The following is a 16,983-nucleotide window of genomic DNA, read 5'->3' as shown; positions in this document are numbered from 1 at the left end:
CACAAAACAAGTTATTCGTGTGACTACTACAAGCACAACACAATACACGAAACAAGTTCTTCATGTGATAACAACAAGCACAACACAATACACAAAACAAGTTCTTCCTGTGACTACTACAAGCACAACACAATACACGAAACAAGTTCTTCCTGTGACTACTACAAGCACAACACAATACACGAAACAAGTTCTTCCTGTGACTACTACAAGCACAACACAATACACGAAACAAGTTCTTCGTGTGACTACTACAAGCACAACACAATACACGAAACAAGTTCTTCGTGTGACTACTACAACCACAACACAATACACGAAACAAGTTCTTCCTGTGACTACTACAAGCACAACACAATACACGAAACAAGTTCTTCGTGTGACTACTACAACCACAACACAATACACGAAACAAGTTCTTCATGTGATTACTACAAGCACAACACAAAACACGAAACAAGTTCTTCATGTGATAACTACAAGCACAACACAATACACGAAACAAGTTCTTCCTGTGACTACTACAAGCACAACACAATACACGAAACAAGTTCTTCCTGTGACTACTACAAGCACAACACAATACACGAAACAAGTTCTTCCTGTGACTACTACAAGCACAACACAATACACGAAACAAGTTCTTCCTGTGACTACTACAAGAACAACACAATACACGAAACAAGTTCTTCGTGTGACTACTACAATCACAACACAATACACAAAACAAGTTCTTCCTGTGACTACTACAACCACAACACAATACACGAAACAAGTTCTTCCTGTGACTACTACAACCACAACACAATACACAAAACAAGTTCTTCCTGTGACTACTACAAACACAACACAATACACGAAACAAGTTCTTCCTGTGACTACTACAAGCACAACACAATACACAAAACAAGTTATTCGTGTGACTACTACAAGCACAACACAATACACGAAACAAGTTCTTCCTGTGACTACTACAAGCCCAACACAATACACGAAACAAGTTCTTCCTGTGACTACTACAAGCACAACACAATACACGAAACAAGTTCTTCCTGTGACTACTACAAGCACAACACAATACACGAAACAAGTTCTTCGTGTGACTACTACAACCACAACACAATACACGAAACAAGTTCTTCCTGTGACTACTACAAGCACAACACAATACACAAAACAAGTTCTTCCTGTGACTACTACAAGCACAACACAATACACAAAACAAGTTCTTCCTGTGACTACTACAAGCACAACACAATACACGAAACAAGTTCTTCCTGTGACTACTACAAGCACAACACAATACACGAAACAAGTTCTTCGTGTGACTAATACAAGCACAACACAATACACAAAACAAGTTATTCGTGTGACTAATACAAGCACAACACAATACACAAAACAAGTTCTTCTTCTGTGACTACTACAAACACAACACAATACACAAAACAAGTTCTTCCTGTGACTACTACAAGCACAACACAATACACAAAACAAGTTATTCGTGTGACTACTACAAGCACAACACAATACACGAAACAAGTTCTTCATGTGACTACTACAAGCACAACACAATACACGAAACAAGTTCTTCATGTGACTACCACAGGCACAACACAATACACGAAACAAGTTCTTAACCAGTAAAACAATAAAATATAACACCTCAAGTTGCATTTTCCATGTGACTGAATCAGATTAAGAAAGAGTTCTAGAATTAGGATTTAGAAAATGTTTATTCCTAATAAGTGTATAACAAAGGAGCAATAAATATATATTACTTGCAAACGTTTAAAGTTTGCATTTTTTATGGATATAGATATATGTAAATATAAAACTAGCACACAATGTATCTCGAACAACTGGTATGGGTATTAACACTTTTATTGATAAGGAGAGAACAACGTTTCTACCTTCCTTGGTCATCTTCAGGTTAACCTTAATTAGTTAATCGTAACGTGTAGATAACCTTGGAAGGTCGAAACGTTGTTCTTTCCTTAATAAAAGTGTTAATACCCATACCAGCCGTTCTGAGATACATTTTTATTTCAAACGAGTTTCTCGTCATCAAGAAAAACTAGCAAACAGGTAAAGAAACATAACTAACTTTCTTTTTTACTCGTTAGTTAGAGTTTTTGAGTTCTGCTCGTTTGGCAATGCGTGTGTTTTGTTGTTGGAAAGAGTCCTGTAGAGTATAATACACTTTGAAATAAATGTAAAGCCATATCTCTCACTCCTTGTCAGTAAGTTACAATAATGTTATGGGACGTTGATTCCGTTAATTTACACTTGTGAATTATTCGGTCGAATGTTAAAACCAGTTTATCCCTCACTAAGCATAAGATATACACTGTGGCACTGTGTGAAGCTAAATATTATTCTTTTACATTCCTTTGTCCAGAATTAAATGTGAGAGGTCAAATCATCCAAAAATAGTTTTAACTCGGGAGGTAAACTAAATAGTGTAACTCAGCAACAGGAGGTAAACTAAATTGTATAACTCAGCAACAGGAGGTGAACTAAATAGTGTAACTCAGCAACAGGAGGTAAACTAAATTGTATAACTCAGCAAAAGGAGGCAAACTAAATAGTGTAACTCAGCAACAGGAGGTTAACTAAATAGTATAACTCAGCAACAGGAGATAAACTAAATAGTGTAACTCAGCAACAGGAGGTTAACTAAATAGTATAACTCAGCAACAGGAGATAAACTAAATAGTGTAACTCAGCAACAGGAGGTAAACTAAATGATAGATTGCGCTTCACGTTTAATTTTACTATTTTGAGCAACTTGTTGACTGAATAATTCACAAAAATAAAGTAATAATATAAATACTGCATATTTTTGAGATCCCGTATAAATGTAGGATCAGTTTGTTAAGTATAAGATATCTCAAAATACCTTACATTTTATAAAGTAGACAATAATATTTTTCGTAGCTGGGTCGAGTGCTTTTTTAAGAATATAAATATATTGATATGTTTTCTTAGTCTGAAATAGGTTTTTCAGAAAGAGAGATCTGGGTCAAGATCAACCACTAAAATGATTTTTGGCCTCCAGTGAAGATCTGTTGTTTTTCAAGTGCACTTGTGGCTTTGAATTTTTTCTTCTTTCTGAATAAAGACTGATTTTCATTTTTTACTTGATGCTCAATCTCTATCTTCAAACTCATTTATAATTAAATAATTCAGTTTAACTTCACCAAACCATTTGCTCAAACTTTTTGTCAATAGAGGGCTCTACTGAATCTGTGGAGGAAAACGATGTCCAGAAGTATTACCATACCAGTACAGAAATTATATTATTATACAACAAATAAATGTTGTTAACACAATATTCATGTTTCACGACTTTTTTTCCAGAAAGAAAGTTAAGGTAAAAGTTAAAAGTGTTTTTTTAAGGATTTGCACACAAACATACACAAGAGTTATCTGTTGTTGTTTGAATTAAGCACAAAGCTACACAATGGGATATCTGTGCTGCGTTCACCACGGGTATCGAAAGCCGGATTTTATCGTTGTAAGTCCGCAGACATACCGCTGAGCCACTGGGGGGAAAGAATTATCTGTAAGTAGCTACCATTAATTTTGACCTGATAGGTTAGAGAAAGGGCAACTAGTCAACAGCGTCCAAATACAATTCTGTGTCTACTTTTTTTCCTAATCAAATAATACATTTTCACTATCATTCTTTTAGCAAACAAATAACCCTGAAATAAGAAAATGTTTTCGTGGCAACAAGATACGAACCTGGAATCTTTGGATTCATAATTCAAGAATGCTAACATGTACGCCACACACAGTCCCAAAAATACGATTGAGTAATATCTGCACAATCCGAAAATAATTCAACTGTATGAGCCAAATGTCTTATAGTTTTCAAACACTGTAATTGTAAGTTATTCACTAATGTTTTTATTGATTTGCTTGAACTCTTTTACCAGTGGAGGGAACAACAACCGAAAATATTTCATCAAATCTTGCTATAATAACCTTATTAATAAATTAGTTTTTATTTTACTGATTCATTATTAATGAGGCGAGAGAAAAATATGAAACAAATAAATTTTGTATTTTTAATTTGTACGAAGCGACGTATGGGCTAAATAACTAAGTCAGAGACTCTTTACGTTTAGATATAGTCATCCGTAATCGATTCATTTTTCGGAAAACGTAATTTCATAATAAAGCAGAACATAAACGTAATAGTGCATAGAATTTATTAAATGTTTTGAAATCTTTAAAATTCCAGCTTCAGGGTTCTGTAAGTGCAGAACAAACACAATGGTAAATACAACAGAAATAGGATACAATTTGAAATACATAATAAGTACCTTATTTGAATATTTGAAAAATAGAAGAAGAGAAAATTAAAAGTAAACTATTTCTATAAAATACTCTAATCTTCTTACAATAAAAGCAATGATTGTCTTTATTTAATCTTAATGCAAATCAGTTGTCTCACAAAAATACAAATAATCGCCGTGGAGGTGTTATAAAGTTACGATCAATCCCACTATTCGTTGGTAAAAGAGTAATCCGAGAGTTGGTGGTGGGTGGTGATGACTAGCTGCCTTCCCTCTAGTCTTACACTGCTAAATTAGGGACGACTAGTACAGATAGCCCTCGTGTAGCTTTGTACAAAATTAGGGACGACTAGTACAGATAGCCCTCGTGTAGCTTTGTACAAAATTAGGGACGACTAGTACAGATAGCCCTCGAGTAGCTTTGTACAAAATTAGGGACGACTAGTACAGATAGCCCTCGTGTAGCTTTGTACAAAATTAGGGACGACTAGTACAGATAGCCCTCGTGTAGCTTTGTACAAAATTAGGGACGACTAGTACAGATAACCCTCGAGTAGCTTTGTGCGAAATTCAAAAACAAACCTTTACACCTTAACACGAATTAATCGTTTAGGTCACACTTCTGTTTTACCATTCAAAGACTCCTAATCGACTGTTTGAAAGAAACGCTGTTGGTCACGAATCTAACTTCTTGCTGTTTATTACTTTTTTGACAGTATATGCAGACTGTTCAAGAAAATGTTTTGTTCAATGCAGTTAAATAAAATGAAAAACTGAATATGTAAGATTGTTATTTAAAAATATGAAGTGCAGACCAGTTAAATCCATCACTAAAGTGTACATATTTAATACAGAGGTGGCGCGGTAGCATTTCAGTTATCGATGGCGCAACGAAATTTGAATTTGAGTTTTGTGATAAGAATTTGTTTTTATTAAACAGTATTTTAGTTTAAATATTTTTCTTTACACTTTTGACACAAATAATATCAAGATCGTTAATAGTAATAATTTTATAATGGATACTACAGAAGAAGAAAAAGAAAACCTGCCTGAAAATTTGAAAATCTCACCAGCTTTGCGCTCTGAGTCAGATACTGCAGTTAGTAAGAGAACAGAATCTGATATTGATACTGTGAAAATGGTAAGTTAATGTGCTTGTTCACTGAATAACTAAAAATAAGTTATTGAAAAAAGAATATAGTATTGTTGTTTTAGTCCAGAATTTTTCCAAGCTCTTCCTTGAGAGCAGAAATTTACACATAACCATATGAGATTTGATTATTTTTAACAGAAATTAGAATAGTATTACCATTAGTACTATGTGGTGTAAAATAAGATGAATTGTAATGTAAATAATATTTAAAATATTAAATGGAATATTAGGTACTGTTTTCTACATGTCATTAATGATTTAATTTAGCTTGCACTTCTAAACACCAAACCCAAACACACTAATGGAGAACAAATATTCTTGGTTTATAAAAGCCTCCACAAGATGTGTAGAATTCCTCAAGATAAAAGATGTCTTCATTAATATTTTATATACTTCCTTTAAAGTTACAAATCAATGTATTAATTACTTACACTGTTACTTGTGATACTGTTAGCTATAAATTACTTACATTGCTACTTGTGATACTGTTAGCTATAAATTACTTACATTGTTAGTTGTGATACTGTTAACTATAAATTACTTACATTGTTAGTTGTGATACTGGTAGCTATAAATTACTTACATTGTTACATGTGATACTGGTAGCTATAAATTACTTACATTGCTACTTGTGATACTGTTAGCTATAAATTACTTACATTGTTACATGTGATACTGGTAGCTATAAATTACTTACATTGTTACATGTGATACTGGTAGCTATAAATTACTTACATTGTTAGTTGTGATACTGGTAGCTATAAATTACTTACATTGTTAGTTGTGATACTGTTAGCTATAAATTACTTACTTTGTTACTTGTGATACTGTTAACTATAAATTACTTACATTGTTACTTGTGATACTGTTAGCTATAAATTACTTACATTGTTACTTGTGATACTGTTAGCTATAAATTACTTACATTGCCACTTGTGATACTGTTAGCTATAAATTACTTACATTGTTAGTTGTGATACTGTTAGCTATAAATTACTTACATTGTTAGTTGTGATACTGGTAGCTATAAATTACTTACATTGTTAGTTGTGATACTGTTAGCTATAAATTACTTACTTTGTTACTTGTGATACTGTTAACTATAAATTACTTACATTGTTAGTTGTGATACTGTTAGCTATAAATTACTTACATTGTTAGTTGTGATACTGGTAGCTATAAATTACTTACATTGTTACATGTGATACTGGTAGCTATAAATTACTTACATTGTTACATGTGATACTGGTAGCTATAAATTACTTACATTGTTACTTGTGATACTGGTAGCTATAAATTACTTACATTGTTACATGTGATACTGGTAGCTATAAATTACTTACATTGTTAGTTGTGATACTGTTAGCTATAAATTACTTACATTGTTAGTTGTGATACTGGTAGCTATAAATTACTTACATTGTTAGTTGTGATACTGGTAGCTATAAATTACTTACATTGTTAGTTGTGATACTGTTAGCTATAAATTACTTACATTGTTAGTTGTGATACTGGTAGCTATAAATTACTTACATTGTTAGTATGTGATACTGGTAGCTATAAATTACTTACATTGTTACATGTGATACTGGTAGCTATAAATTACTTACATTGTTACATTGTGATACTGGTAGCTATAAATTACTTACATTGTTACTTGTGATACTGGTAGCTATAAATTACTTACATTGTTACATGTGATACTGTTAGCTATAAATTACTTACATTGTTACTTGTGATACTGGTAGCTATAAATTACTTACATTGTTACATGTGATACTGTTAGCTATAAATTACTTACATTGTTACATGTGATACTGGTAGCTATAAATTACTTACATTGCTACTTGTGATACTGTTAACTATAAATTACTTACATTGTTACATGTGATACTGGCAGCTATAAATTACTTACATTGTTACATGTGATACTGGTAGCTATAAATTACTTACATTGTTAGTTGTGATACTGGTAGCTATAAATTACTTACATTGTTACATGTGATACTGGTAGCTATAAATTACTTACATTGTTAGTTGTGATACTGGTAGCTATAAATTACTTACATTGTTACATGTGATACTGGTAGCTATAAATTACTTACATTGTTACATGTGATACTGGTAGCTATAAATTACTTACATTGTTACATGTGATACTGGTAGCTATAAATTACTTACATTGTTACATGTGATACTGGTAGCTATAAATTACTTACATTGTTAGTTGTGATACTGGTAGCTATAAATTACTTACATTGTTACTTGTGATACTGTTAGCTATAAATTACTTACATTGTTACATGTGATACTGGTAGCTATAAATTACTTACATTGTTAGTTGTGATACTGGTAGCTATAAATTACTTACATTGCTACTTGTGATACTGGTAGCTATAAATTACTTACATTGTTAGTTGTGATACTGGTAGCTATAAATTACTTACATTGTTAGTTGTGATACTGGTAGCTATAAATTACTTACATTGTTACATGTGATACTGGTAGCTATAAATTACTTACATTGTTACATGTGATACTGGTAGCTATAAATTACTTACACATTGTTACATGTGATACTGGTAGCTATAAATTACTTACATTGTTACATGTGATACTGGTAGCTATAAATTACTTACATTGTTACATGTGATACTGGTAGCTATAAATTACTTACATTGTTACATGTGATACTGGTAGCTATAAATTACTTACATTGTTAGTTGTGATACTGGTAGCTATAAATTACTTACATTGCTACTTGTGATACTGTTAACTATAAATTACTTACATTGTTACATGTGATACTGGTAGCTATAAATTACTTACATTGTTAGTTGTGATACTGGTAGCTATAAATTACTTACATTGTTACTTGTGATACTGTTAACTATAAATTACTTACATTGTTACATGTGATACTGGTAGCTATAAATTACTTACATTGTTAGTTGTGATACTGGTAGCTATAAATTACTTACATTGTTACATGTGATACTGGTAGCTATAAATTACTTACATTGTTACATGTGATACTGGTAGCTATAAATTACTTACATTGTTACATGTGATACTGGTAGCTATAAATTACTTACATTGTTACATGTGATACTGGTAGCTATAAATTACTTACATTGTTACATGTGATACTGGTAGCTATAAATTACTTACATTGCTACTTGTGATACTGTTAACTATAAATTACTTACATTGTTACATGTGATACTGGTAGCTATAAATTACTTACATTGTTACATGTGATACTGGTAGCTATAAATTACTTACATTGTTACTTGTGATACTGGTAGCTATAAATTACTTACATTGTTACATGTGATACTGGTAGCTATAAATTACTTACATTGTTAGTTGTGATACTGGTAGCTATAAATTACCTACATTGTTACATGTGATACTGGTAGCTATAAATTACTTACATTGTTAGTTGTGATACTGGTAGCTATAAATTACTTACATTGTTACATGTGATACTGGTAGCTATAAATTACTTACATTGTTACATGTGATACTGGTAGCTATAAATTACTTACATTGTTACATGTGATACTGGTAGCTATAAATTACTTACATTGTTACTTGTGATACTGGTAGCTATAAATTACTTACATTGTTACATGTGATACTGGTAGCTATAAATTACTTACATTGTTACATGTGATACTGGTAGCTATAAATTACTTACATTGTTACATGTGATACTGGTAGCTATAAATTACTTACATTGTTAGTTGTGATACTGGTAGCTATAAATTACTTACATTGTTACTTGTGATACTGTTAGCTATAAATTACTTACATTGTTACATGTGATACTGGTAGCTATAAATTACTTACATTGCTACTTGTGATACTGTTAACTATAAATTACTTACATTGTTACATGTGATACTGGTAGCTATAAATTACTTACATTGTTAGTTGTGATACTGGTAGCTATAAATTACTTACATTGCTACTTGTGATACTGTTAACTATAAATTACTTACATTGTTACATGTGATACTGGTAGCTATAAATTACTTACATTGTTAGTTGTGATACTGGTAGCTATAAATTACTTACATTGTTACATGTGATACTGGTAGCTATAAATTACTTACATTGTTACATGTGATACTGGTAGCTATAAATTACTTACATTGTTACATGTGATACTGGTAGCTATAAATTACTTACATTGTTACATGTGATACTGGTAGCTATAAATTACTTACATTGTTACATGTGATACTGGTAGCTATAAATTACTTACATTGCTACTTGTGATACTGTTAACTATAAATTACTTACATTGTTACATGTGATACTGGTAGCTATAAATTACTTACATTGTTACATGTGATACTGGTAGCTATAAATTACTTACATTGTTACTTGTGATACTGTTAGCTATAAATTACTTACATTGTTAGTTGTGATACTGGTAGCTATAAATTACTTACATTGTTAGTTGTGATACTGGTAGCTATAAATTACTTACATTGTTACATGTGATACTGGTAGCTATAAATTACTTACATTGTTACATGTGATACTGGTAGCTATAAATTACTTACATTGTTACATGTGATACTGGTAGCTATAAATTACTTACATTGTTACATGTGATACTGGTAGCTATAAATTACTTACATTGTTACTTGTGATACTGGTAGCTATAAATTACTTACATTGTTACATGTGATACTGGTAGCTATAAATTACTTACATTGCTACTTGTGATACTGTTAACTATAAATTACTTACATTGTTACTTGTGATACTGTTAACTATAAATTACTTACATTGTTACATGTGATACTGGTAGCTATAAATTACTTACATTGTTACATGTGATACTGGTAGCTATAAATTACTTACATTGTTACATGTGATACTGGTAGCTATAAATTACTTACATTGTTACATGTGATACTGGTAGCTATAAATTACTTACATTGTTACTTGTGATACTGGTAGCTATAAATTACTTACATTGTTACATGTGATACTGGTAGCTATAAATTACTTACATTGTTACTTGTGATACTGGTAGCTATAAATTACTTACATTGTTACTTGTGATACTGTTAGCTATAAATTACTTACATTGTTACATGTGATACTGGTAGCTATAAATTACTTACATTGTTACTTGTGATACTGTTAGCTATAAATTACTTACATTGTTAGTTGTGATACTGGTAGCTATAAATTACTTACATTGTTACTTGTGATACTGTTAGCTATAAATTACTTACACTGTTACTTGTGATACTGTTAGCTGTTTGATTTTTAACGTGGTTGATTCTCATAATGAGCATTGAGAATTTGGTCAGTATTTTATTTTTTTGTTTAAGTGTTTAAGTTATAAATTTGTTTCTTAGGATACTTAAAACACTTGATTATTTATGTTAAGTACTTTAATGTTAAAGAAAATAAATATTAAAAACAACTGCTAAAAATATTTTTTCTTCAGAGTAATTACCAATGAAACACTTAACCATTATTAAATTTTTTTCAGTGGATAAAATACTGCATGTTATTACTTTTGGCTTGTTACTTTTTCCCATGATTCACTTAAAAATATTTGGTTCCCCATTCTTATGAAACCTATATGTTGCATGTAAGGGAAATGAGTATATATTATGATCCAAACACCTCATTGTATTATAAGTATTGATAATTGCAAATGTACCAAGATATGGATAACAGATTATGTTGTGTATGATGAACTTATGAAGAGTTTTTTTACCTATTCATTTTATCTAACAGATGCCAACAATAGAAGACTTCAATGTAATTAAACCTATCAGCAGAGGTGCTTTTGGGTAAGTTGAGTATTGTAATAAAAATAGTGTCATCAATTCTGACAAAGTTGCAGTTTTTATTAAATTGACTATTATATAAATAGATAGGTGTGTATACTTTACATCTATACATAGAACATATATATCTGGTTTGTACAAAACAAATCTTTAGCCCTTCTGTGTTGACTGCAAGTGCTTGAGTTCCTTAGACTACATGCACTCTAGACTGCTTTAGAGCAGAATGGATGAAGCTGCCTAGGTATAAAGTGAAAGAACTTCTGTCATTATAAGGTGTTTCTTAAACAGTCCTTTATACATGTATTTGGTGTTTTTCTACGATGTTTTTAGGGGTATATGTTGTTATTAATGTGACTACTCCATTTTTGACTGCTTCTTTATGTATCATTTCCAGAATTTATCACACATAATTGGTCTGTTTTCTTAGGAATTATTTGCAATATTTTTATTTGGTGCATGAAGATGGAAGAGCTGCTACTGTTAGCCACATTTTGATAAGAATTGTTTGGAAATTACAGACCAAGTAGTCTTACATCTAAAGAAGCCTAGTGAAGTCAATGTGGATTAACAAAAGGGAAAACCTTCCTTTACTTGTTTGTTAACTTTGAATATGCTACCATTACTACCCAAGCTGGGACCCTTGATAAATTTAGGAACCAGGATTACTGAGGATTGTCCTTTCTTCAACTGGTTTGTTGGACAAACATTTGACAATCTAAGTGGGGGAACATACTCAATAGAATAACGTAAAGTATCTTGGCAAAGCAGTGGATAGGCTTTCCAAGCTGTTTGATCATTGCTTTGTGGTAGTGGCAAAGTTAATAGAGTTTTTGGATATATTTATTAACATATTGGTACAACTGTACATAACAGTGTTTAGGTCTCACTTTGAATACTGTTTATAGTTTTGCTGTCTCATATGAAGAGATATTGACTTGTTGGAAAATGTTCAAAAGAAAGCTGTTAGTGTAGTATACAGGTATAACGTATGTTTAGGTCTCACTTTGAATACTGTTTATAGTTTTGCTGTCTCATATGAAGAGATATTGACTTGTTGGAAAATGTTCAAAAGAAAGCTGTTAGTGTAGTATACAGGTATAACGTATGTTTAGGTCTCACTTTGAATACTGTTTATAGTTTTGCTGTCTCATATGAAGAGATATTGACTTGTTGGAAAATGTTCAAAAGAAAGCTGTCAGTGTAGTATACAGATATAACGTATGTTTTAACCGCTTTATTTTAATTTAAAGATTTTTTTGTATTTATTGTACATCTATTAAGTTTTCCATAACACATGATATAGAAAGTCATTAAGTTGATGTCATTTCAGTGTTGCTTTTGTTTTCCTTGTCAAACATATTCTGTCCATGGGAGGAATGTTTTGAGGCTGTTCGTTATAAGAGAGTGCTGGTGGCTGTTGTTTTCCAGTAGTAGATCAGGTTGTATCTCTAGGTTATGGTCTTTCGTAATGAGAATAAGAGATAGACAGCACAAGTGGATTAAGGGCTAATCCAGTGCTTCCTCTTTAAGCAAAAAAATAAAATTTATATTTAAACATTCTTGAATAAATCTTCATAGTACTTGTTAATCCATTGATTTATTAATATAATATTCCTAAGACCATCGTACATACAGACACAAAAAAGTTGATGGTAGGTGTTGCCAACCAGGTACTTTCCCAATACTCAGCAGTTCAAACAATAAACAGAAGAATGTTGCTAGGTGATAAAGATTTTATTCTCCATGTTTCTTTAAAAGCAAAATATTTGAATTGCTGTAATTATTAAATAATACTAAATTAAGTTTACACATTACAAAATCTCACTATAAACTTTAACACAACCTGTTTGATAAATTATTTGGCATAAATATCTCACAACATGCTGTACAAATTAACAGGAAAACTTGTAGAAGCTCATTTTCTCCAGGAATTAAAATAACTTATTTATCAAATAATCATATTATCCACTATTTGTTTTCCAATGTGGCTTTATAAGTTGGTTCACATTTAAGTAAACAGTTTCCTTAATAGATGATTTGAACTCTTAAGACTAACATGTTTCAAGTATTAAATAAGCAGCTTCCCTTGCTAAATCTTAAACAGTATCTAAGCACTAGATCAATAACAAACTACAAATGAAAACTCTGTAATCATACTTTCTTCTAAATGTACGTTAACACCCACAACATATGCATTAATTTGTTTATTTTCACTAATATATCAGTGATGTGAGACCACCATACTGAATAATGTAATGATTTTTTGCTGTTGTTCATTATAAAGAACTACTTTTTCTTCCCTTAATTAAATTCCTCATTCTGTATTGCCATAAGTAATAGATTAATTAATTGCAATATTGATTAAACATTTAAAAGTATTAGAAATCCTGTAACCATCAAAGTTATTGACTTACAAGTAGGTAAGAAACATCTGTTTGAAAGGCAAGTGGAGTTCCATGAGGACCCACCACTGGTAATTTGAAGGTTGAAAGGCAGGTGGAGTTCCATGAGGACCCACCACTGGTAATTTTAATACATTATGTTTAACATTGTTCAGCTAATTGTATTGATAACTTATTTTTCTGTAAGAATGACATTTTAGCAAGTAAAATATCTCTAATACTTGATTATATGTTTAACACGTTGGCTCCCACATGGCACACTGATGGGTTGTGATAATGTTCCAGTGAGTCATGTGGCTCCCACACAGCACATTGATGGGTTGTGATAGTGTTCCAGTGAGTCATGTGGCTCCCACACGGCACACTGATGGGTTGTGATAATGTTCCAGTGAGTCGTGGCTCCCACATGGCACACTGATGGGTTGTGATAATGTTCCAGTGAGTCACGTGGCTCCCACATGGCACACTGATGGGTTGTGATAGTGTTCCAGTGAGTCATGTGGCTCCCACACAGCACACTGATGGGTTGTGATAGAGTTCCAGTGAGTCATGTGGCTCCCACATGGCACACTGATGGGTTGTGATAGCATTCCAGTGAGTCATGTGGCTCCCACACGGCACACTGATGGGTTGTGATAGTTTTACAGTAAGTTGTACTCTTTTTATACATACATAAAGGGCCACATATTGGCTGGGACATAACAGCTACATATACACTCTTCCTGAATTGTAAAATGACTAGTGGGACCCTAGAAAGTATCAGCAAAGTAGGCCTGGGAGGCAATGCATTAATATGATATGTATTTTGTTGTTTGGGGAGACAAATGTATTAATATGATATGTATTTTGATGTTTGGGAGACAATGTATTAATATGATATGTATTTTGATGTTTGGGAGACAATGTATTAATATGATATGTATTTTGTTGTTTGGGAGACAATGTATTAATATGATATGTATTTTGTTGTTTGGGAGACAATGTATTAATATGATATGTATTTTGTTGTTTGGGAGACAATGTATTAATATGATATGTATTTTGTTGTTTGGGAGACAATGTATTAATATGATATGTATTTTGTTGTTTGGGAGACAATGTATTAATATGATATGTATTTTGTTGTTTGGGAGACAATGTATTAATATATGTATTTTGTTGTTTGGGAGGCAATGCATTTATATGATATGTATTTTGTTGTTTAGGAGGCAATGCATTTATATGATATGTATTTTGTTTGGGAGGCAATGCATTAATATGATATGTATTTTGTTGTTTGGGAGGCAATGCATTAATATGATATGTATTTTGTTGTTTGGGAGACAATGTATTAATATGATATGTATTTTGTTGTTTGGGAGACAATGTATTAATATGATATGTATTTTGTTGTTTGGGAGACAATGCATTAATATGATATGTATTTTGTTGTTTGGGAGACAATGTATTAATATATGTATTTTGTTGTTTACACAATGGAAAAATAAGAGACTATTTGCTTTGACTAATTCGTATTTCTTCACTTTGTGCCTGTAGTATTGTGACAAGTCATGAACAAACAGTATATTTAGCTTTGTGAAAACTGTAGTATTGATTAAAATCCAAATACAGACTGCATTTATCAAAATTTCATAATAATTTTTCATGGTCTCCACTTCCAGAAAAAGGTCACTTTAACATTAAAAAACTGGAAGAAATAAAGAAATTAAAATTAAAACTTTTTTGTATTTTTTGTTACATGTATCCGTTTTATTTATTTATTCTAGAAATAATTTAGTGAACTGTAATTTTTCTATTACTAATAAATATTTTGTGAAACACATCATCTGCAAAAAGAGTTAATTTCAGTTTTGCTGTATTTTTGTGATATCAAGTTTAAACTTTTGATAAGTGAAGATTCTTCCATATGTTAAATGTAAATAGAAAATAATATCAAAGTTCACTCATAAACAGATAGAAATATTTCAGTAAAAACTCAGTTCTTTGGATATGTTTGTAGCTTTCAAAAGAACCCTACTGAATATTGCTGGTTTAGACAATGACAGCTAATTTTTATTTGCTTATTTTAAGTGTTTATGTCATTGGTTGATTATAAATAACTTGATGTAATGAAATTCTTGCATTTTAATTGTTTCCTAAAGGAAAGTTTTTCTTGGCCATAAAAAGGAAAATCCAAGGCAGTTATTTGCCATCAAAGTAATGAAGAAAGCTGAGATGGTGAACAAAAACATGGTTCATCAAGGTAAGACTTGTGAGGTACTGTTAGAAAAGACTAAGTTTCATTTTTGGTTATTAATTTGTTATTGGATATTTGTATGACTTTATTTGATATTTTAATCAGACATAAACATTTAATTTAAGGACAACAATGGATTTCTCAGTCCATTTAGACCATCTCATCCACTGAGGTAAACATCAGAATAAAAATAGAAAGTCCTTATCTTTCAAATATTTATCAACAAGTCGTCCTCTATATTCCCTTAAAAAAAACTGCACTCACCACATCTGAAGGCAAGTCATTCTAAAAGCCAACCAACCTGTTAGAAAAATAAACTTGTCTTAGCTGAAGATGACCTCTTGCCAAAATTTGTATTTGTGCCTCCAAGTTCTACCGTTCTCACCATGAAACATGTGATACTCCAACATTATTAACTCCATTAACAATACCATTCTCACCATGAAACATGTAATACTCCAACATTATTAACAATACCGTTCTCACCATGAAACATGTAATACTCCAACATTATTAACTCCATTAACAACACCGTTCTCACCATGAAACATGTAATACTCCAACATTATTAACAATACCGTTCTCACCATGAAACATGTAATACTCCAACATTATTAACAATACCGTTCTCACCATGAAACATGTAATACTCCAACATTATTAACAATACCGCTTCTCACCATGAAACATGTAATACTCCAACATTATTAACAATACCGTTCTCACCATGAAACATGTAATACTCCAACATTATTAACAATACCGTTCTCATCATGAAACATGTAATACTCCAACATTATTAACAATACCGTTCTCACCATGAAACATGTAATACTCCAACATTATTAACAATACCGTTCTCACCATGAAACATGTAATACTCCAACATTATTAACAATACCGTTCTCACCATGAAACATGTAATACTCCAACATTATTAACAATACCGTTCTCACCATGAAACATGTGTATACTCCAACATTATTAACAATACCGTTCTCACCATGAAACATCTAATACTCCAACATTATTAACAATACCGTTCTCACCATGAAAC

The 16,983-nt window shown here is 31.4% G+C and overlaps 1 protein-coding gene across 1 annotated transcript in view; it reads left to right on the top strand.

Moving 5' to 3' along the window:
- The first annotated feature begins 5,170 nt into the window (after positions 1-5,170).
- Positions 5,171-16,983, top strand: part of LOC143230567 (serine/threonine-protein kinase greatwall-like) — a 36,164-nt gene continuing 24,351 nt past the window's right edge. Inside the window, 3 exon segments of the mRNA XM_076464342.1 lie at positions 5,171-5,448; positions 11,236-11,291; positions 15,832-15,932. Coding sequence (XP_076320457.1) covers positions 5,323-5,448; positions 11,236-11,291; positions 15,832-15,932 — 283 coding nt within the window. The 5' untranslated portion in view covers positions 5,171-5,322.

This window comes from Tachypleus tridentatus, chromosome 1 (genome assembly GCF_004210375.1).
Source record: "Tachypleus tridentatus isolate NWPU-2018 chromosome 1, ASM421037v1, whole genome shotgun sequence".
In the NCBI taxonomy this organism is placed as follows: Eukaryota; Metazoa; Arthropoda; class Merostomata; order Xiphosura; family Limulidae; genus Tachypleus; species Tachypleus tridentatus.
This window is presented reverse-complemented; position numbering and strand designations above follow the sequence as displayed.